The 22,923-nt window shown below is 39.8% G+C and overlaps 1 protein-coding gene across 1 annotated transcript in view; it reads left to right on the top strand.

Moving 5' to 3' along the window:
* ryr3 (ryanodine receptor 3) overlaps positions 1-22,923 on the top strand; it is a 242,283-nt gene that overhangs the window by 18,549 nt on the left and 200,811 nt on the right. Inside the window, exon 2 of the mRNA XM_051937044.1 lies at positions 4,266-4,385. Coding sequence (XP_051793004.1) covers positions 4,266-4,385 — 120 coding nt within the window. The remainder of the gene's footprint in view (positions 1-4,265; positions 4,386-22,923) is intronic.

Raw genomic sequence — 22,923 nt, 5'->3', positions numbered from 1 at the left:
CAAACTTTTGAGGAAAGTTGTGGAATGCAATATCTATCTGGGATCTTGCCTATCATCAGATAATATGGTTTTGAAGTGCCTTCATGGTCAAGCTTTGTTGGCTTCCAAAAGACATGTACACCCCCTGTCAAAAGTTTTGAAACGGGTTCTCATTCATTTGAATTTGAAATCCTTGTTTTTGATGTCAGAAACGATAATCTGAGTCTCAAAGTGAGAGCGCTTTCATTGGCACCACTATCAGCCCTTATCGAGTTTATCAGGTTGTACTTCTCACACATCTACACTGTATCTTCTTTGCTCTCCATGTCGTTAGCTAAGCTTCACTAAAAACACGTAGCTCAACCTGTACTTAGCACCTTGCCTGACATTTATGAGAAACACGACTCCTGAGCAGTCAGAGACTACACATTGAGACAGTGATAACAAGGAGACAAATGTGCAGGAATTTTCTTGGTTTCCTTTATTTTATGATCTCCTTTTACATTTTTCCCTCCCAAAGCCTATGTTGATCTCCACTGAGGCAAGGCATGTGTGTCAAAATAGCAGTGCTGTGGGATTGAACAGATTCACCTTTTCTCAAATTCACATTGGTGGCAGCGCCGTGTGAGTTGTGGGAGTTTATTTGGTATGCTGGAGCATCGGGAGTTCTCGGGTTTCGGTTGGTGGATGCATCGGGCCGCACACACACACACACCTGTTGCTGTCACATACACTGGCTGGCTATTCAGTGAACTAAGCAGAGGAAGGAAAAATAAAGGGTGGGGAAATGCTGAGAGTTTGTCAAAGAGAATCAACACATTCAACAGTGATTGTGGTCATTCAAGAAATCTCTGAGCAGCGTGACAAACTCATTTTTTTGGTGCGAGTGGAGACATGTTGGACCTGCACGATCCAGACGGCCATCGAGGGTTGGTGAGGACGGGTGGGGTCGGGTTGGGAGAGGGCAGGGTCAAGTTCCCCCTCTACACTTGGAAGCTGGATGAAGCAGCCACCCAACCCTAACTTACCTCCTCCTGCTGCAGGCCAGGTCCCTATACATAGTAATGATGCTGGTCTTTAGCTGTCTAGCAGATGGTCGCAATGCTGTTGTGAGGATTACTTTGCTTCAGGCTCAAAAGATTCTCTGGCTTGGAATCAAGTCAGGAGTGCACAGACACACAAAAAGTGTCTTAAGGAAATGTTTTGGCTGTGGTCACATAATGCCATTTCATTAGTTTTTGAGATCTGATCATAGTGATTGGATTTTTAGGAGAGAACTCCACCATGGCTCCACTCAAGACATTAAACCCTCCCCTACAGTGTCTCCTGTGGCTGTGTTTATTATAGAACTGTGTTGGCATTATCATCCATTCTGCTCTTACTCCTGTTGCTGCATACTGCTCAGATGACTGGATGGCATCTATGTCTATGTTGCTTTCTGAGCTCAGTGCAACTCTGACTGCTTCTGACTCTGAAGCTGCACTATGCAAGTGAGCAAAAAATCAGTTTTGTGCATCCAAGCCCAGTGTGGTTAAATTCATGTATGCATGAATATGTAACAGTTTCAGTGCAACATTTTATGGTCCCATTGCTACTTTAGACGACTTTTCATGCTGATTAAAAGAACATTTCATGAATTTTGCCTCAGGATTACGATAATTTGGCACTAATAGTCATCCGTAAGTGATTTCATGAAAAGGCACATCACATGCATGCATAAATATAGTGTCAGCCAATGGTTCCAAGGACTGCTGGTTTCATAAGGCCACCAGAATCCTAAACAGCTGAAAAGAAAGAGGTTTATTTACTTGATTTTAAAGAGGTGACAAGTCTTTGGTCATCCTGTGACCGTACTGAGTTTCCCTATCTGTAGCGTGAAACAACAAACTGCATTAACTCTATCACACAACTACCCAAAAAGCTGCAACAGTGATTCTGAGCCAACACTGATGCTTTCTGCTATCACCTCCCTGAAGCTCAAAGTTGGGTCATAGACTTTCAAAATGCTACGAGTGTGAATTGCTCTGCCAGTTTTTCCCCTCATTCACGTCACCATGACTCGACTACACTTCACTTTGACTCTGTATGATAGATTTTTATTGTCTTGCAACCCAAATTCACCAGAATTTAGCTTTGGGGAAAGAACTTTGGCTTTTTGTTACAAATTATCCATTGTATGGTCACTAGGGTTATAACTTTTTGAACTTTTTTTCCAAAATCAAAGTCCTGTATCATGATTGGATGAACTTTTTGTTATAATTGAAGAAACCAAACTCCATTTTCAACACTCTTTTAAGAAAGTCCCCCCGAAACAAAAAAGTATTAAATACACATTAAATACTCATTACAGTGAATGAAATGCGAAACTGTGTTAAGTTATCACAAGGGCCATTGTAAGTCAATATGACTGACAATGGATCACTGATAAGTTGTACTGCCATCATAATATACTGGAGTATCAGTTTCTATTCTTGCTTTCACTTTATAAGCCATGTAAATTTGGGGAAATCTCTCTCGTTTAGTAGTGATATATTGTAGCCTACAGCTTTCCCAGAATCCTGGAGTTGTATAAGCCGTGTAGACTCTACACGGATTATACTCTTATATTAGCTACAACTTATTTTATTTGTATACTTAGTGTGTTCATGGCACACATGGGGGTGGAGGGGCTGGAGCCTATCCCAGCTGACTCGGGCGAAGGCAGGGGAGACCCTGGACAGGTCGCCAGTCTGTCGCAGGGCTACATACATCCCCTGTCAAAAGTTTTGAGACAGGTCTCAAAACTTTTGACAGGGGGTGTATACAGACAATCACACTCCCATTCACACCTACAGGCAATTTAGAGTAATCAATTAACCTCAGCATATTTTTGAACTGTGGGAGGAAGCCAGAGTGCCTGGAGAAAACCCACACATGCAAAGGGAGAACATGCAAAAAGATCCATGGAGAAAGATCCCAGGCCCAGGCTGGGATTTGAACCAGGGATCTTCTTGCTGCAAGGTGAAAGTGCTAACCACTACTCCACTGTGCAGCCCAGAAAGTGGTATTGATCTTCTCAAAATAACTCCAAATGTATTACTCAAACTTTGTACTATTCGCTGAATACAGATCACTTGTTGAATTCTGTTGGGTCTTCCTCTTGTAGGTGAAGACAGTCCAATCAGTCTCTTTGATTTACTAACACCTCCCACATGCAGCAACCAGAAAGACCTCTCATCCTCACTATCTAAGTCTGAAACAGAAACTGATTGTAAGCCTCCTGTCTCTTTGAACTTTTACATCTGCTGAGTGAACACGAAAATCTGTCAGAAGATAAAATACCTCAAATATCCTTGTTTCCAGTTCATTTCCATTTGTACAGCAGAGTGACTGGAAACAATTTTCTCTTATATTGCTGAATGCAGGAGATGAAAGTGAACACTTTCTAATGCAGAAAAACAAATGCCAATATAATGGGACACAATCAAAAACTGAAAAACCCTCCTATGTTATTCTCTGCATACAGACGTCTGACCATGCAGGGGCTCTTCCTTTGCAATCAAACAAAATTTTCTAGTTAGGAGTCTAATGTGGCATTGTTTGAAATATTTTCTGGGTCTGTTCTCTTGCTTCCTGAGTCTGTGGGTGCTGTACAGCCTGTATCTAAATCTATTGAATTAATACTGCTGTGAAGGAGGTGGGTGCCAGAACCATGGCAACCATCAGCTCAGATTAGTGTGGGACGTGAGCTGGCAGGAGACATGCACACCACTCACACACTAAACACTCACACACTCAAACAAATCAATAATGTGAGCGTGTTGCCAAATAGAGCCTGACCTTCTGCACCCTGACAGATACAGATGTTCATTTATTGGTTGCATTGATTGAATCAAGGTTTTCATCTCGCCCACAGAGATATCAAAGTCTGTATGACAGCTTTAGAAATGACATTACTCAAAGCTGGTTGCCCTAAGTACAATTGATTTATACACCTGTAGTTCTTTTCTTTTCTGTTGATGAATTGAAAAACTATATAAGACAACTGTGTATTGTTTATTAAGTCAAAATCCTGCCTTGATTCTTGTTCTATAAAGAGTTTATTTAGAATATCCAGTCAGCTACCACCACATTAACACACAATCTGAGAATTTATTTTTATGCTACTTTGATCTGAAATCAAAGTGTCACACTGACTTTGTGAAATGGAGTACATTTAGATTCCAATTCAGAGAGGTATGTTGTTTATTTTGGTTAGGTCCCTGTCAGAAAAGTTTTGGCTTTAATGCTTCTCTCTCCTCTGGCAGGATGATGAGGTGGTACTTCAAAGTGCAGCCACCATCCAGAAGGAGCATCGCAAATTCTGCCTTGCTGCTGAGGGACTTGGAAACCGCCTGGGTTACCTGGAATCCACGTCGGAAGCCAAGGTGAGGATGAAACACAGTGGCAGTGCTTCGTGGCTTTTTCATCTGTTGTAGTCTAAGCCCACAAACCTGTCAGATAAGATTAATGGCAGCATTGTTACTGCCATTAATCTTATCTATATTTCTTACTTATAGTTTTTTTTTTTTTACAATTTACCCTTATTTTTTTACTGTCTAAATGTTTTCTTTTAGTTATTTCAACCATTTACTTTTAGCTAACCATATCAACCAGTTAACTTTACATTTGACTAACAGCTATGAGTATTAGTATTTGTATTGTTGTCGTCAACTAATTGACTTTAAGGTAACTATTTCAAACATTTGTCTATATACAGTACTTTGAACCAGTTACTTCAGTTGTCTGTCTTACCTTATAAATTTAAATTTAATTTTTTAAAGCATGTTGCATTAGGGGGCTGCTCAGTGGAGTAGTGGTTATCACTTTTGCCTTGCAGCAAGAAGATCCCTGGTTTGAATCCCGGGGTGGGCCTGGGATCTTTCTGCATGGAGTTTGCATGTTCTCCCTGAGCATGCGTGGGTTTCCTCCGGGCACTCCGGCTTCCTCCCACACTCCAAAAATATGCTGAGGTTAATTGAGTACTCTAAATTGCCCGTAGGTGTGAATGCGAGTGTGATTGTTTGTCTGTGTATGTGGCCCTATGACAGACTGGTGACCTGTCCAGGGTGTCCCCTGCCTTCGCCCGAGTCAGCTGGGATAGGCTCCAGCACCCCCTGCGACCCCAGTGAGGATAAAGTGGTGTATAAAGGATGGATGGATGGATGGATGTTGCTTTAGGGCTGCACAGTGTGTAGGTGGCTAGCACTTTTACCTTGCAGCAAGAAGATCCCTGGTTCAAGTCCTGGCCTAGGTCTGGGATCTTTCTGCATGGAGTTTGCATGTTCTCCCTGTGCATGTGTGGGTTTTCTCTGGGCACTCGGGCTTCCTCCCACAGTCCAAAAATATGTTGAGGTTAATTGATAACTCTAAATTGTCCATAGGTGTGAATGCGAGTGTGATTGTTTGTCTGTATATGTAGCCCTGCGACAGATTGGCGACCTGTCCAGGGTGTCCCCTGCCTTGGCCTGAGTCAGCTGAGATAGGCTCCAGCCCCCCACCCGCGACCCTAGTGAGGATAAAGCGGTGTATAGAGAATGGATGGATGGATGTCGTTTTAGTTATTTCAGCCGTTTAGTTTAGTATTTTTCATAAATCCCTTCATATTAAGTAACTAACTGAACTATTTATCAACCACTTACTTTTATATTTTTCAAACTATTCAAATTATATTATCTTAGCTAACTATTTCCACACACTACTGTTCAAAAGTTTGAGGTCACTTAGAAATGTCCTCATTTTTGAAAGAATAGCAGTTTTTGTCAATGAAGATAACATGAAATGAATCAGAAATACAGTCTAGGCATTATTAATGTGATAAATGCCTATTCTAGCTGGACAGTCCTATGTTCTAATGGTAAATTGTGTTAGCTAATTGTATTGAAAGGCTAATTGATAATTAGAAAACTGTTTTGCTATTATGATAGAATGTGAATAAATGTGTGAAATTGCCTGAGTGGCCCCAAACTTTTGAATGGTATGTGTATCACATATCACTTTAGCTACTTATTTAGCTCTTTAATTTTAAGAATTTTAAAATTTCTTCCTTTAAACTTTTTCACAAATATTTACCACATTTATTTAGACATTATTTTAAAGCAATAAAAAAAATTCTCATCCATAACCTTTCCCTAGTAATTTCAACTCTTAACCTTATGTTAAGCAAAATGTTTGAATTACTTAGCTTCTAGCCAAAAAGTCCCTTTAGCTATCAGTTACTTTTAACAAACTATCTATCCTCTATCCTCAAACTCTAGCCTCCAACCAGTTAACCACATATTTGACTGTTTCAAATATTTAGCTTTCAGCTGACTATTTAAAAAATGTTATACTTAGAAGGTAATTGAACTGTTTATCTCAAACTTTTAGCTAAATATTTAGTCTCGTGAACAAATTAAACTGCCTAAGCTACTTCGCAAGCTTACCATATAACCTTTGGCAACTAAGAGGGAGGTGAGATGCTCTATCTGAAGGGGCTATCCTTTCAATACATTCAAACTGCTGAAGTATCCAATGAGGTTCAGGTGACCCACGTCATTAAAAGGGAACTTTGATTTTTTTCAACCTGGGGTCGGTTTTCATATGTAATTTCATGTGAGTGATGGAGAAATGAATTTTTGACATAGCTCCAGTATTTAGCCAGGCAGGCAGCTTAGCAGCTCAGCTAGCGAAAAGTATGGGGCAACTTGCCCCCCCGCGTCAAAGTCCGCCCTAACGTGCTTTTTTCCCCACACTGACCGGCTCAGATAGTCTCAATGAGTGTCCCACAACATACTAGAGATGAGAAGTGAACGAAAACCTCCACATTACCTGGCGATCGCTCTTTGTTGTGGTCTGTATCCAAATCTCAGGACACTAGAAAGCAAAGCTCGCGCGAGCCATCTTTTTCTTTTTGATTGTAAAGACGCAGTTGGTGGTTTAAGAAAGAAAGGAAGCATGGAAGACTTGAAAATGTCTAAAACATGATGCTAGCTTTCCTCATCGTGGAAAGCTAGCATTACAGTGGAACAGGCTAATGCTAATCCTAGCATAGCCACTGTAACCTCAAACGACCTGCTCGCAGCTATCGAGTCTCTCATGACTGAGATGAAACAAGACAATGGCAATGTGAGAAGGGATATCTCCTCCCTACAGCAAGAGCTGAGTAGCAAATTGAATAATATGGCTGAGGGCATGAGAGGCCTCACAGACAGAATGGACGAGGCGAAGGCCCGGGTCTGGCATTTTGAAGACATGGCATTGGAATTGACTCCATAGACATATAAAGAGTAGACACCGCATCGACCGCTACTGCCTATTGGCACTAATGAGCTGTGGGGCCGCCATCTTGGACCGGTCACCCGCTCCACTCAGCGCTGTTTGGCAGCGCATTTAATCCATGGTAACTCTGAATATGAAACTAATTTTCACGTGTTTTTTTTTTTTTTTTTTTTTTTGCTGCAAACGTCATACATGTAGCTATGATACAGGACAAATGATTCGGCGTATTTTAATATTCATAGTGGGATTAACAGTAATAGAATATTCTGATATGGCCTCAACTGTAGACAGGTATTTTGCAAACACTGTAAACACACACACACACACACACACACACACACAGTAATATATGATTGAGAAGCAGATAATGGCAGTAAAGTCAACTATTTTAATAATTTGAAGGGACAATATATGATTACGCTATATATACATGTTTACATATATTAACAAAATATTGACTAATGAACACATATTTCGATATAAAACAATAGAAGTTATATATCAGAGAAAATGAAAAAAATATATAAATCAGAGTATCAATATCATTCATATATATATATATATATATATATATGTATAAAGTTATGTATTAGATAAAATGAAATTATATATATAATCATATATAGAATTCCAAGGCTGTACAAAACAGAGAGAATAAAATGTAATGTAAATGTAGCTCCTCTAGTTAGTAAGCATGAGACCCGAGATCGTTTGAAACACAGGGTTTATTTGCCACCTTTGATCGAACCCAACCCGTGAGAACTACAGACAAAGGGAGAGCAAAACAAATCAAAGCAAATGCACTGAAAGCATGGCTAACACTTTAGCTTCATACAATCTGCACAAATATACACTAGCATACCTCGTAGGCTGCACACTACCATAGGGCTCTATCTTGTCTTCTTCTTTCTTCTTTCTTCTGTCTTCGTCTTCGTTTACCTTTATCTTGTCATTTAGCTTATTTTAATTCTTGAATCAACTTTAGAAATCGTCAGTGTTGTTTCTCCCTCACTAAGCTCTGACCGATGGTGCGTCACTAAAAGGGTGCCGTGTGGAAACAAATAAAGTGTCCGCCCTCAAATGAACAGGTAAATGGGAACAAAATAATAATGAAATAAAGAAGAATAAATAAATGAACTGACATGGGAGGCAGTTACACTCCCACCAAATCTTAACTGATTTCTTAGAATGACTTATACAACTCAGAAGATAGTGTATAAACTTTGCTTCCGAAGTATTATCATCTAATAATCAAAGAATTAATAAGGCAAATCAAAACTGAGGTGAGAAGATGATATGCTGTGGTCTTGTGGTCAGCCTTCTTCTAATAGAGTAACCATTCTCTGAATCGGCCTCTCCAGGTACAATGGTTTGGAGTTGCGTCTCCCCATCTTATCCAGTGTCGAATTGCTGAGCAGCAACTTTAGTGACCTCACTTTGCCATCTCTTCCAGGGTGTACTTGAACGACCTTAGCTAGCTTCCACTCGTTCTGTGGTATCCCATCATCCTTCAAAAGAACAATGTCATTGACCTGCGCATTTCTGCGGTCCTTGATCCACTTTTGCCTGTGTTGAAGGCTCAGAAGATATTCTTTCTTCCAACTTGACCAGAAGGTGTTGGTGAGAAGCTGGACTCGACGCCGTCTCAGAAGGTCGTTTGCGGTTACAGTGGCTATGCTAGGATTAGCATTAGCCTGTTCCACTGAAGGTAAAGATTTTCCCTGACAAAGATTCCAGGGGGAGGTGATGTGATTGCAGACTTCATGGTCAGAATGTGGTTTGGTGTCAATGGTTCTGGACTGGATGGATCACTCAGGTGATCAGTAGTCAGTGGTCTGCTATTCACAACTGCCATGACTTCATGCAGAAATGTCCGAAGAGAGGACGAGTCAAGTTGCTTGGATAACTGATCCTGAATGAGCATCAAAACACTTCTCATGGTGCGAATCTTTCTTTCCCAGACTCCGCCTGTGTGACTTGAAGCTGGTGTATTAAAGATGAACTCGCATCCCTTGTCCTTAAGTTTTTATTGATCCATCCCCTTTAATGCTTCTAGAAGCTCCTGCTTTGCCCCAAAGAATTTTGTCCCCTGATCACATCTTATCTGCCGCACTGCTGCACGAATGGCAATGAATGAACGCAGGGCATTAATAAAGATGAAGGCATCAGAGGTCAAGTCATCGAGCATTTCAATGTGTATTGCTCTGGAACACATACAGGTGAAAATCAATCCATACTTCTTCTACTCTTTCCTCCCTTCCTTGACAAAAAACGGACCAAAGCAATCCATGCCACAATAAGTGAATTGGAGGTGTGGCCTCTGTCCGGTCCACAGGAAGATCAGCCATCCTTTGCTGTTCCATGCCTCGTCTGAATTTCCTGCACTTGACACACTTGTAGATGTGGGATGAGACTAGATTACTGCATCCGAGAATTCATATGCCGTTGAAGTGGAGTTCATTCATGGCCATTCCACGGCCTTGATGATGTACTCTTTCATAATAGTGCTTGACCAGCAAAATGAGATGTGACTGTCTCTTGGTAGAACTGCTGGATGTTTTACATGTGAGTGCAAGGCAGCATAAGTCAAGCGTCCTCCGACTCTAATGACACCTTGATCGTGCAGAAATGGATGTAGTCTGTGCAGCTTGGACTTGGATTGTGCGACCTTATGCTGTTGGAGATGCTCAATTTCTTGAGAGAGAGCTGTTTCTTGAACCATTTTCATTATGGTCAGCTGTTCTTCCCTCCTTTCCTCAAGGCTGGTGGCTTCGCAGGACCGTGGTTTCAGGCCTTTAACTTCCTCGGCAATGCGCTTCAGTCTAGCAATAGCCTTCACCAGTCTTGAACAATCAGAGAACTTGTGTAGACGATCCAACAGTGATCTCACCTCTTTTGCTTGTGTGTCATGAACCTGGGCCTTCCTGAGTTCTGCATCATCACTAGGGATCTCTCCCACCTTGAAATCTCCATCTGGTAGCTCCTTCTGCCAAAGCATATCTGGGCCTGTGAACCAGTTAGACATTAACAGCTGGTCAGCTGGGAGGCCTCTGGAGGTGTGATCGGCTGGATTTTCTTCTGAAGTCACGCATCTCCATTGACTTGACCTTGTGCTTCCTTTGATGCGCTCCACATGATTAGGTACAAACACATGAAATCTTCTGGCTTCATTACTGATGTAGCCTAGCACAATCTTCGAATCTGTCCAGAAGACTTCTTGTGTGCATTCCACACAAGCTCCTTGTTGAGCATATCACTAACACGGACGGCCACCACAGCTGCTGAGAGTTTGAGTCTTGGTATGGTGGTCACCTTAGGATGAGCAACCCTTGATCTTTCCATGACAAGACAACAATGCACATCCCCTGATGTGCTGATCACTCTGAGATATGAGCATTCTCCATATCCTGACGTACTAGCATCGGAGAAATGATGGAACTCGTAGTGCAGTACCTTGAAGTTCGGTGGAATGTAGCACCTCTGGATCTTCACACCAGCCAGGTTTTTTAAGTCAAGGAGCCAGGATTCCCACAGAGGTCATAGGTCGTCGGGTAAGGTGTCATTCTGGCTAAGCTTGTCACGGCACATCAGCTGAACAATCCTCTTTCCCACCAGGATGAATGGTGCCACAAATCCGAGTGGGTCAAATACTGAGGCAACTGTGGACAGGACCCCTCTTCGGGTGAGTGGATTCTCCTTGACGATGACTCGGAATTGGAACTCATCCGAGGTAACACACCACTGAACACCAAGCACTCTTTCGATGTGATGCTCACCCAGCGCCATATCCTGATCTTTGACAACCTCAGTATGTTCCTCTTCAGGGATTGTGGCCATGACTTTGTAACTATTTGACACGAACTTATGCAGCCGGAGTTTGCCTGTGCTGCAGAGTTTTCTTGCTTCTTTCACAAGCTGAATGGCATGACTTTCTGATGTGACACTTAATAGGCCATCATCAACATAAAAATTCCTTCTGATGAACTGGATGGTGTCTTCACTGAACCTCCCTCTTCCTTCATCAGCAAGGTGTCTTAGTCCAAAGTTGGCACAGCCTGGAGATGAGGCTGCAGGAAACGTAAATAATCTTTGTCTTCTGCCTTCACATGGAACTGATGGAACATGCGCTCTATGAAAGCGACAAAGAACTCCAACTAAGTTGTTCGTCTGCTCTGGTTAGTAGGTGGTCATTCAGAGAAGTCTCTTGAAACCGTGCAGAACAGTCAAAGACCACGCGGATTTTTCCAGGCTTGTGGGGATGATACACCCCATGGTGTGGGATGTACCATGCTTGACTCTTGTCGATGTATTCCACAGGAACCTTTTCTGCATCTCCGCGGGCTATGATGTCATCCATGAAGGTTTTGTAGTCATTGTAATACTGTTCATTTCGTTTCATCTTCCTTTCTAGGTATCGGAGACGGTGTATGGCGCAGACTTTGTTCTTTGGTAAGTTGGATCGTTCTTTCTTGAAGGGCAGTGGCATCGCATAGTGACCATCATCATTGAGCCTGATGTTCCATTGCATCTGTGACAGAAAACGGAGGTCTTCTTGAGAGATGCTGGTGTCATCTGAACCTCTTTCAACGAAGTCTGACTCCAGGACCTTGATGATGTCTGCAGGTGAGAACACTTCTTTAACGTGCGTTCTACAGACATAATGCACTTCATTTGTGAGGTTGGAAGACAGCTGACAATCTAGCAGTACTTGGTTCACAGCAACTTGGTGACTCACTCCTATTGCGTCTCCATAGTCAAGATGCAGGTTGCTGTAGCCTACTATGCTCCAGCCTAAGTCTGTTCTCTGTCCGAATGGCTGATTTCCTTCCCCTGGCACCACCTCCCTTGGAACGAGAGCTTGAGGACAGTTGTAGCCAATTAACAAGCCAATATCACAACTTTTTTGGGGTGCTATATCCACAGGATATAGGTGTTCAAGGTGAGGCCAAACCCTTGCTGTCTCTGGCGTGGGAATATGTTCTCGGTTTGCAGGTATAAAATCTCTCATGTAAGTTACTGGCAGAGGTATTGCCTTGTCTGAGTAAAACCCTCTTACCTGCAGGCCAGAAACTCTCCGACATGGTACAGTGGTGTTTCTCGAAGCCATTGTGGATAGCTTTAATTGAACTGGCTCAGTCTTTGTGTGGAGAGCCTTTGCAGTTTCTTCAAAGAGGAAGGTCGTGTCGCTCTGTGCGTCGAACAGTGCATACACAAGAATTTCACAATCAGGCTCACTTGTTGCTGACACCCACACTGGCTTGATGGTGGATGTATGAGTGTCTTTGATGTTCTGAAGGACTCTGTTTGATGTTGCCTCAAACAAAGATCTAATTGTTTTATGGTTTGCGTCCTTCTTTCAGTCCATCGCAGTCACCTGCTTCATTAGCTCTTGTTGGCATCTTTCTGCCTTTAGCTTGATTATTATGTAGACAGGTAGGATGGGTTTTCTCACATATTTTGCAGTGCTGTCTTCTTTCACAGTCCTTTGAGCGATGACCAGATTGCAGACATCCAAAAAACAGCTTCATGTCTCGTACAAACTTCACCCGTGCAGGTACAATTTCATCCATGAACTTGCGGCACTTCAGTAGACTGTGGCCTGTCTTCTCACAGAAGACACAGCTTGAACAGGAGTTTTTTCATCTGAGTTTGTTGCGAGAACTCTTGTTCCAGGAGCTCTGTTCCTTGAAATCTTGTTGGGTTTTTTTTTTTTTTTTTTTTAATATTTTATTTTCAACTTTTCTTCATTATAAACAAACAGACACAACATACAAATAATCAATCTCAATGCAAATATGAATGTCAAAACCCCCCACCCACTTCCCGGCACAGCTCTTGGAGGAAAACAAACAAACAAACAAACAAACAAAAAAAAACAACAGACAGGGTCACAGAAACAGGTAGAGCCACTTGAAATGTTGCATCTTTAAACATAGAACAGTTATGTCTAAACAGTTCAATGGAAATTATACATGCAGTGGGCAGAACACTCAATGTAATGGGGAGCTCCCAACATAATCTATAAAAGGACTCCAGATCGCAAAGAAATGTCTACGCCTTTTACCTAAACTATATCTGAGTTTCTCCAATGGTAAATAGAAAAGCACCTCCTTCACGCACTGTAGAAATGATGGGGGTTTATTTGACTTCCAGTTAAAGAGGATCAATCTGCGAGTGAGTAGAGAAGCAAATGCCAAAGCATTTGCTTGCAAATGTGAAAGTTTACAGTTTGGAGGAGCTATGCCAAAAATTGCTGTGTGGAAATCAGGAGCTATGGTCTTTTTGCAAATATTGGAGAATCCATTAAATATACTGCTCCAATAGCTGTTTAGAGAGGGGCATGTCCAAAACATATGTCCCACTGAGGCTGGGTCATTACCACATCTCTGGCAGGCAGAGTTTATGGAGGGAAAAAGTTTTGAGAGTTTTTCTTTTGAGTAGTGGAGACGATGAAGTACCTTAAATTGGATCAGTCCATGCCGTACACACAACGAGGAAGTGTGAATGTGTAGACTGTCCCGCCACACCTCCTCCGAAAGCACAACACCTAAGTCCTTCTCCCAAGCAGTTTTAGTGTTTTCCCATGATATCTGATTTATACCTTGAATCATAGTATAAATTGCTGAAAGGCGTTTCTTCCCGAAAGGGCCCAGTTCTAGGATGTTGTCTAATTGGCTATCGGATGGTAAGTGAGGGAAAGAGGGAAATAGACTTTTAGCAAAGCTGTGAATTTGGAGGTACTTGAAAAAGTGAGAACTATTTAGATTACAATTCTTTTTGAGTGTTACGAATTGAGAAAATATACCCTTTGTGAACAGATCCCGGAAAAAAATTAGCTTGTTCTTGTGCCAGTGCTGGAAAGCACTGTCCAGTACTGATGGAGTGAAGAAAGGGTTGTTTGCTACTGGGAAAAAGCAACTGATCTGTTTTAATTCAAAATGTCTCCTAAACTGTAGCCATATTTTGAGTGATTGTTTAACCACTGGGTTTGCTATTTCAATTTTGTGGCTATATGGTAGGGAGGAGGTGAGCACCGGCAACGGGTCGCATAATAATTCCATCTGAGCCCACTCTGTGCCATGTCCATTTTTATATGTATGCACCCAATGTGAGAGTTTTACAAAGTTTCCAGCCCAATAATAAAACATGAAATTTGGCAGTCCGAGACCTCCTGCCACCCTAGGCACCTCTAAATGTGTTTTTTTTCATCCTGGGGTTTGAATTATTCCAAATAAAAGATGCAATTAACCTATCTATCTGTTCAAATGTTGTCTTTGGTAGGAATACTGGGATCATCTGACAGAGATAGAGAAATCGGGGTAGGACTGTCATCTTTACAATGTTGATTAGACCTACTAAAGATAAGGGCAGAGTCGACCACTTTTTAAAATCCTGGGTCATCTTGTCTATCAGTGGCCTGAAATTATTATTGTACAAAGCCCCCAGCGAGCGAGTGACTTTAATACCTAAATATGTGAACTCATTCATTTCCAGTTTAAATGGGAAAATGGAATAGTCAGTATCAGATTTATTTATTGGAAAAAGCAGGCTCTTTGAATAATTTAATTTATAACCTGATAAGTGGCCAAAGTTATCCAAAATGTCCAACAATTTTGGTATAGATTCTGTTGGGCTCGAAATGTATAACAAAAGGTCATCAGTGTAAAGTGACACTTTGTGGGTTTCATGCCCTCAAGTGATACCTTTGATATTGTTCTCTGCTCTGAGGGCTATTGCAAGAGCCTCAATCGCCCAAATCAAAAAGATAAGGAGAGAGGCTACAACCTTGTCTACAGCCTCTGTAGAGTTGGAAGTAGTCTGAAACTGTATTATTTGTCCGTACTGCTGCTGTTTGGGAGTTATACAATATTTTAATCCATGATAGGAATAAAGGGCCAAATGCAACCTTTCCAAAACGGCAAAGAGATATTGCCATTCGACACGGTCAAATGCCTTCTCGGCATCTAGAGAAATAATTACTTCTGGCTGTACTGAGTTAGGTGAATATAATATGTTCAGTAAACGTCGCATATTATAACAGGACTGTCTGCCGGGTATAAAACCAGTTCGATCTCTGTAAATAATATTTGGGACTACAGTTTCAGTACGAGCAGCAAGGATTTTGGACAAGGTACGTTTTATCGGTTTGTTTCCTGGCTATAAAAGACACAAGCAGAAACAAAAAATCAAGCCGTTTTTTCATTTTGAGCAAAAAACAAAAGAACAGGAAACGGTTCGTTTTTTCGTTTTGAACAAAAAAACAAAAAAAACAGGAAACGGTTCGTTTTTTCGTTTTCACCCCCAAAATGAAAATACGACTCAATTTTCCGTTTCATTGGTGGGCGGGGCTTCGGAACCTGCCAGTGCACAATAAAGCTCCTGCCCATCACAATAAAGCTCTTGCGCTGGCATTCATAGACAGACTGACTTTCATTGTATTGCCTGCCCCCACTGCACTTCCCCTAACTCTAAATCAAAGCAAGTCGTGTACACAGTAATGACAATCATAACCAGTGGTGTAGTCTAGTTTTTTCTACTGGGTATACTCCAACCTCACAAACCAAAGCCAGGTCAGGTTCTCATATATGTGCGCGTGCACACACACACGCACACAGCAGCAGCAGCTCCTTTATTTCAAACTACCAATTAGACACTTATAGACATTATAGCGTCAGCAGCTCCTCCTCCTGCCATCAGGTAGACCTGATGTTTCCTCTTCATCAGGTAGAGCTGATGTTTCCTCTTCATCAGGTAGAGCTGATGTTTCCTCTTCATCAGGTAGAGCTGATGTTTCCTCTTCATCAGGTAGACCTGATGTTTCCTCTTCATCAGGCTCCCTTTCTTAAATGTTAACCTTAGCTCCAGCTGTAGTGTTCCCTAAAGTGGCAGTATTCACAGGACAAGCAACAGGCTTATTAAAACACTGAAATAGTTTCATTTAGCTTTGCTTTCTTTTTCTTATTTTTTCTCCACTGACTGATGTTGGGTCATTAGACGTTCTAGACTCATGTCCCTCTTCTTCTAAGCCAGGGGTATTCAGCTAAAATTCAGAGAGGTCCAGTCAGCAAAGGTCCAGAACATCATAATGTCTAACTTGAGTTACTGTGATATATGCTGATGTAACCTGGTAGTTTTATTAGAGTCTGCCTGTAATCAAAAACTGACCGTCAAATAAATTCAGTATGGTTCAAAAACATTTTGACATTTATTAATAAATAACTTATATATAACTGTATATCTTAAAATAAAGTGCAGAACTTAAAAAAGCATGACTGAACAACCTGAATCAACTTCTATACATCTTTAACAATAATTAAATCTCATAAATGTAAACATTTGAACACTTTCACATTTTTGTCTGTCTCATATCACTCCCCTAATATCTCTGCAGCTTAATGGGAGAGCTAAGCTGCTGCTTGTTTGAGCCGTTCTCAAAACATATTTTGATTATGTTCATAGTTGAGAAAGCTGCCTTACAGCTGTTTGCTGAGCCAAACATGGTCAGCGTGTGACCACAGTCTGTCCTCTAGAGATGTATAAGGCACAAAAGATACGGTCCGAATTTCCATATAACCACTTAAAAATGCGCAAACACATGTATTAGTATGTTTTTTTGACATAACGTTCACTTTTCTCTGTGTCAGGAAGCGGTGAAGCTGTATGGGACGGGGGAAGGTGTCTGGCTGAGAACAGGGCTCAATAAAGGCCGACCGCGGTCCGGATCCGGACCCAGACGCCGTCTATACGGGTGTAAATTTGACAGGTCGCTTCTATTTTACCGGTGCAGCTTTCCAGTGTTTATCATTGGTCTATCGGCTCAGAAACGCACAGACCAATTATGTACGAGTTCAGGCATCCCACGTGACGCTACTCAGCCAATGACGTCGCTGAATCGCATCACAGCTCTGCCTTCAAAAAGCAGCTGAGAGATGAGGGACAGAGAGGACAGTAGTGATGGAAGTTCAGCTCTTTTCAGAGAGCTTTTGGCCCTGCTTCCAAAGAAAAGCCGGTTCTTTCGGCTCCCAAATGGCTCCTAATTTATTATTCTTTGTAGTCTCATGTTTTTGCCTAACCTGGCAAATATGAATCATTTGTGTTTTGACAAACTCTTTTTCATTCAGTGTTTTTATGAGAAGCCTTATAATTGACTCATTTTGTACATTTGCTCTGTTACAAAAACAGGTATTCTTGCTTTTGTTTATTATTTCAACCAAACTTTTTGGCACAAAAAATAAATGAACAAAACTCTGCACGTGAACCCACAGAACCAGAACAGAAACAGAACCAGACTCAGTATTCAAACAGTATAAATGTCCTCAGAGCAGGCTGACATTCAGAAAAATCAGATAGCTGAGCTTGGATGGGCTGATACATTTCTTCTTTCAGTGAATATCTGCCATGTTTTTGAGAAGATTCTCTCAGATGGAAGAAGTTGTCTCTCCTCCATCACCTTCACCAGGTGGGGCAGACTGAGGCCTTGTCCTGCTCCAGCTCAGTGGGTCGTCTGCTGGTTGGATGAGGAGTTCCTCTAGATATGATCCTCCATTCCCACATCAGCTGTAGGATTTCTCCTGAATCATCTCCTGTAGCTCTTCCATCAAAGAGCCTCCACACAGCAGAAGTTTGAGGTTCCTCCTCCACTTGGTCCTCTAATGGTGGAGGTGTCAGGCTGCTGCTGCTGCTCATATTCTCTGAAGTGTCTCATCAACAGCTCTGTTGTCACTGAAGGCAAGCTTCTTTAATCTAGGATCCAGTAACATGTTTTCTGCTAGGACAGTGTTAAACTCCATACTCCATTAAATACGTTAGGAGTCGGCTCTTCAGATTCACTACAAAGCATCGGCTCTGAGAGTCGTATCTTTTGTGCCTTATACATCTCTAGAGGACAGACTGTGGTCACATGCTGACCATGTTTGGCTCAGCAAACAGCTGTAAGGCAGCTTTCTCAACTATGAACATAATCAAAATATGTTTTGAGAACGGCTCAAACAAGCAGCAGCTTAGCTCTCCCATTAAGCTGCAGAGATATTAGGGGAGTGATATGAGACAGACAAAAATGTAAAAGTGTTCAAATGTTTACATTTATGAGATTTAGGTATTGTAAAAGATGTATAGAAGTTAATTCAGGTTGTTCAGTCATGCTTTTTTAAGTTCTGCACTTTATTTTAAGATATACAGTTACATATAAGTTATTTATTAATAAATGTCTAAATGTTTTTGAACCATACTAAATTTATTTGACGGTCAGTTTTTGATTACAGGCAGACTCTAATAAAACTACCAGGTTACATCAGCATATATCACAGTAACTCAAGTTAGACATTATGATGTTCTGGACCTTTTCTGACTGGACCTCTCTGAATTTTAGCTGAATACCCCTGGCTTAGAAGAAGAGGGACATGAGTCTAGAAATTCTAATGACCCAACATCAGTCAGTGGAGAAAAAATAAGAAAAAGAAAGCAAAGCTAAATGAAACTATTTCAGTGTTTTAATAAGCCTGTTGCTTGTCCTGTGAATACTGCCACTTTAGGGAACACTACAGCTGGAGCTAAGGTTAACATTTAAGAAAGGGAGCCTGATGAAGAGGAAACATCAGGTCTACCTGATGAAGAGGAAACATCAGGTCTACCTGATGGCAGGAGGAGGAGCTGCTGACGCTATAATGTCTATAAGTATCTAATTGGTAGTTTGAAATAAAGGAGCTGCTGCTGCTGCTGTGTGTGTGTGTGTGTGTCTGTGTGTGTGTGTGTGTGTGTGCATATATGAGAACCTGACCTGGCTTTGGTTTATGAGGTTGGAGTATTCCCAGTAGAAAAAACTTAGACTACACCACTGGTTATGACTGGCATTACTGTGTACACGACTTGCTTTGATTTAGAGTTAGGGGAAGTGCAGTTAGGGGAAGTGCAGTTAGGGGAAGTGCAGTGGGGGCAGGCAATACATTGAAAGTCAGCTTTATTGTGATGGGCAGGAGCTTTATTGTGCACTGGCAGGTTCCGAAGCCCCGCCCACCAATGAAGCGGAATATGGAGTCGTATTTTCATTTTGGGGGTGAAAACCAAAAAAAACGAAAAAACGAACCGTTTCCTGTTTTTTTTGTTCAAAACGAAAAAACGAACCGTTTCCTGTTTTTTTGTTTTTTGCTCAAAACGAAAAAACGGTTTGATTTTTTGTTTCTGCTTGTGTCTTTTATAGCCAGGAAACAAACGGATAAAACATACCTTGTCCGATTTTTGTTAGAATTTTGTAGTCACAGTTCAATAAGCTTACTGGATGATATGAGCTGCATAACGTGGGCAGTGTTGGGCAGTAACGTCACTACAAATAGCGTCGTTAGTAGTTTAACTACATTTTTCTGTAACGACGTGGTAGCGTCGTTGTTTACAAAATCAAAAAACGTTTCAACAGCTTAGCTAATCTTTTGGTCATGTAGCGCGGTAGCGAACGCAAAAAGCTACATTTTAAAATGATGAATGTTGAACTGCTTGAAGCGGAGCTTTCTGCTCTGCTGCAGTCTCATCTTTTTTTTTTTTTTCTCCGTTTATTTGTAATCATTTACAAACATTAAGGCATAACATTACATTCATAACCAATCAAAATATGCTACTTTGAGTAGAAGCCAACATCCATCAATCCATCAATGATACAATGAAAAATAATACAAAAAAAAAAAAAAAAAAAAAAAAAAATTTCTTAAGGGTCAGTTTAGAGGTCAGTTAAATTGTAATGCTCTATTTGATTTAATAGCTCTATTGCAGTTTTCAATTTCATGTATTTCAAGGATTTATAATATTCTTTAAACTCATTTATAAAACATTTAAATACGGGAGGGGATTTGAAATATTTAGACTTATGTATATGATGTTTTGCCAATATGAGGATTACATTTATCAACAAGTTATCTAATTTACTTTCCAGAATCATTCCATATAAAATATCAGCCTGAGAGGATAGTTTAACAGTTACCTTCTTATTCTCCAACCATTCTTGGATCTGAGACCAAAAAACCTTAACCAAGACACACTCATAAAAATGTGACTTGTAGTTTCCATTTCTGTTTTACAAAAGACACATTCATTACTATCAAATTGAAATCTAAGTCTTAAAAATTCACTTGATGGATATATGTTATTGATCAGTTTAAAATGAATTTCTTTAGATTTTGGTAACAAGGGGTATTTTAAATAATCTGTTCTTAATTTCTTGACTTTAATCAATTCAAATTCTCTAAAATCTTGGATTCTACAATATTGTTTGGGATATAAATCATTAGTAAGTATTTTTCTAATAAAACTATTGTTACAATTTCTATCCAAAAAGTTTATCTCTTCTATAAAAAAATTAGGCAATCTAGGTACTGAATTGGAATGAATAACTACTTCTTTGGCTTGTGATAGGAATGGTTTAGGAATAGCATTTACAAGATTGAAAAATTGTTTTGGATGACAGCAAAAGTTCCATTTCACCCCAAAGTCATTGTATGAGAGAATATTTCCATTTGAGTCCAGCAAGTCCATAATACACCAAATATTTCTGTCCATCCACTCTTTGTAAAATAGAGATTTGTTCCTTCGAAGAATGTATCTGTTGTTCCAAAGCGGTGTAGTATGGGGGGTAAAGTTATGTTTGTATAACATCTTCCAGTATAGGAGAACCTGCTGATGAAATCTTGACAACTTGATGTTTAGTTTTTTAACATCATAATCGCATTTTAACAAAAACTGTAACCCTCCACAATAAGCAAAAATATTATTTGGAAATGTATTCCAAAAAACATCTGGATTCTTTAAAAAGGACTTCAACCAGTTATTTTTAATTGTACCATTCATACACTCATAATCAATAGCTTTTAGGCCACCATGTTCATATTCCTGGAGCAGAACAGCTTTTTTCAAGTAATGGGTTTTGTTGTTCCAAATAAAGTTGAAATTTAGTTGATTTACAGCTTTAATAAAAGATGGTTCTAATGCTAGTGAGTATGTGGGGTGCAGAATTCTAGACATTCCATCAACCTTTGAGAGCAAAATACGTCCAAAAATGGTAAGATCTCTTTGCATCCAAAGGTTATAAATACTTTTACATTTGTTCAATTTATTCTCCAAATTTTCTAAATGTCTTTCTTTTGAATCTTTAGTTATATGTATGCCTAAATATTCGACATGTCGTTTTATATTGAAATTATGTATGGAGGTATCGGGAATACTTTTCACTGGTAAAAGTTCACACTTATCTAAATTAAGAAATAAACCTGAAGCTTTGGAAAATTGCTCCACTGCATTTAAAGCTGTGAGAATTTGACTATGGTCTTTAAGAAAAAGAGTTGTATCGTCAGCATACTGACTAATAAGCAGTTCTCGATCAAAAACTTTGATCCCTTTCAGAGTTTGTATATTTTTTAGGTGAATAGCTAGCATTTCTGCAGCTAAAATGAATAACCCAGGACTACAAGGACAGCCCTGAATTATACCCTTATTTAAGTTAAAACGATTTGTAGTACCAAGGGTCAATGCCACTGAACTATTCCTTTCTTTGTAAAATATTTGCATTGTTTTAATAAACTTTATTCCATAACCAAAAAGCTTTAAAGATTGTGTTAAGAAGGGATGCTCTAAATTATCGAATGCTTTTTTAAAGTCCAAAAAAAACATTAAACTATTGTCTGTAATTAACTCTTCATAGTCTAGTAGATCAAGTACTAGGCGAATATTATCATGTATAGAACGGTTTTTCATAAAACCTGTTTGAGTTGTGTCAATAATCTCAGGAAGAGTACGCTTTAATCTTGCTGCATATATATGAGATAAAATTTTATAGTCATTATTTAGGAGTGTAATAGGTCTGAGATTATCGACACGTCTCCTGTCTTTTCCGGGTTTTGGAATAAGAACAATAACTCCTTGCTTCATTGTTGGTGGGAGGTTTTCTTTTTCAATTGCTTCTCTAAACACATCAAGCAGAAACTCCCGTAGTTCAGACCAAAAATGTTTATAAAAATTTGAAGTCAGGCCATCACAACCTGGTGATTTATTGAGTTTTAAACTACTAACTGCTTTGTCTAATTCATCTAAAGATATGTTTGAGTCACAAAGTTCAATTGAATCATTTTTGAGTTTGGGAACATTATGGTTTTTTATTACATTCAAGAAATCTTCGCAATCTGTTGGTGAGAAGCAAGAATTATATAAGTTAGAATAAAACGAGTATATTTCTTTTGCTATTAACTTAGAATCAAAGCATTCATTACCATTTATTATTAAGGAGTTTATTACATTTTTTTCTTGTCTACTTTTTTCTAATTTAAAGAAATATGAGGAGTTCTTTTCTGCTTCTTCCATCCATTTAGATTTAGATCTTATAAAAGCACCTTTAGCTTTCACTTGGTACAGATTGTCTAGTTGATTTTGTAATTCCAAAATGCTTTGTTTTTGTTCATTTGATGAATTTAAATTGTTACACAAATCATTTATTTGAGTTGCAAGTTCTTTTTCTTTGATATTACTTTTTTGAGCGATATCTTTACTATATCTAATTGAGTATTGTCTTATTTTGTATTTTAAAAATTCCCATTTTCCACAGAATGTTTCAAGGTTTTTATCATTTATAGTTTCCCTAATCAATGCACATACTGTTTTACAAAAATCCTCCTTTAACAGTAGAAACGAGTT

This window comes from Acanthochromis polyacanthus, chromosome 16, assembly GCF_021347895.1.
Source record: "Acanthochromis polyacanthus isolate Apoly-LR-REF ecotype Palm Island chromosome 16, KAUST_Apoly_ChrSc, whole genome shotgun sequence".
Lineage (NCBI taxonomy): Eukaryota > Metazoa > Chordata > Actinopteri > Pomacentridae > Acanthochromis > Acanthochromis polyacanthus.
The sequence above is the reverse complement of the archived record's forward strand: the minus strand, read 5'-3'. Positions and strand labels throughout refer to the sequence as shown.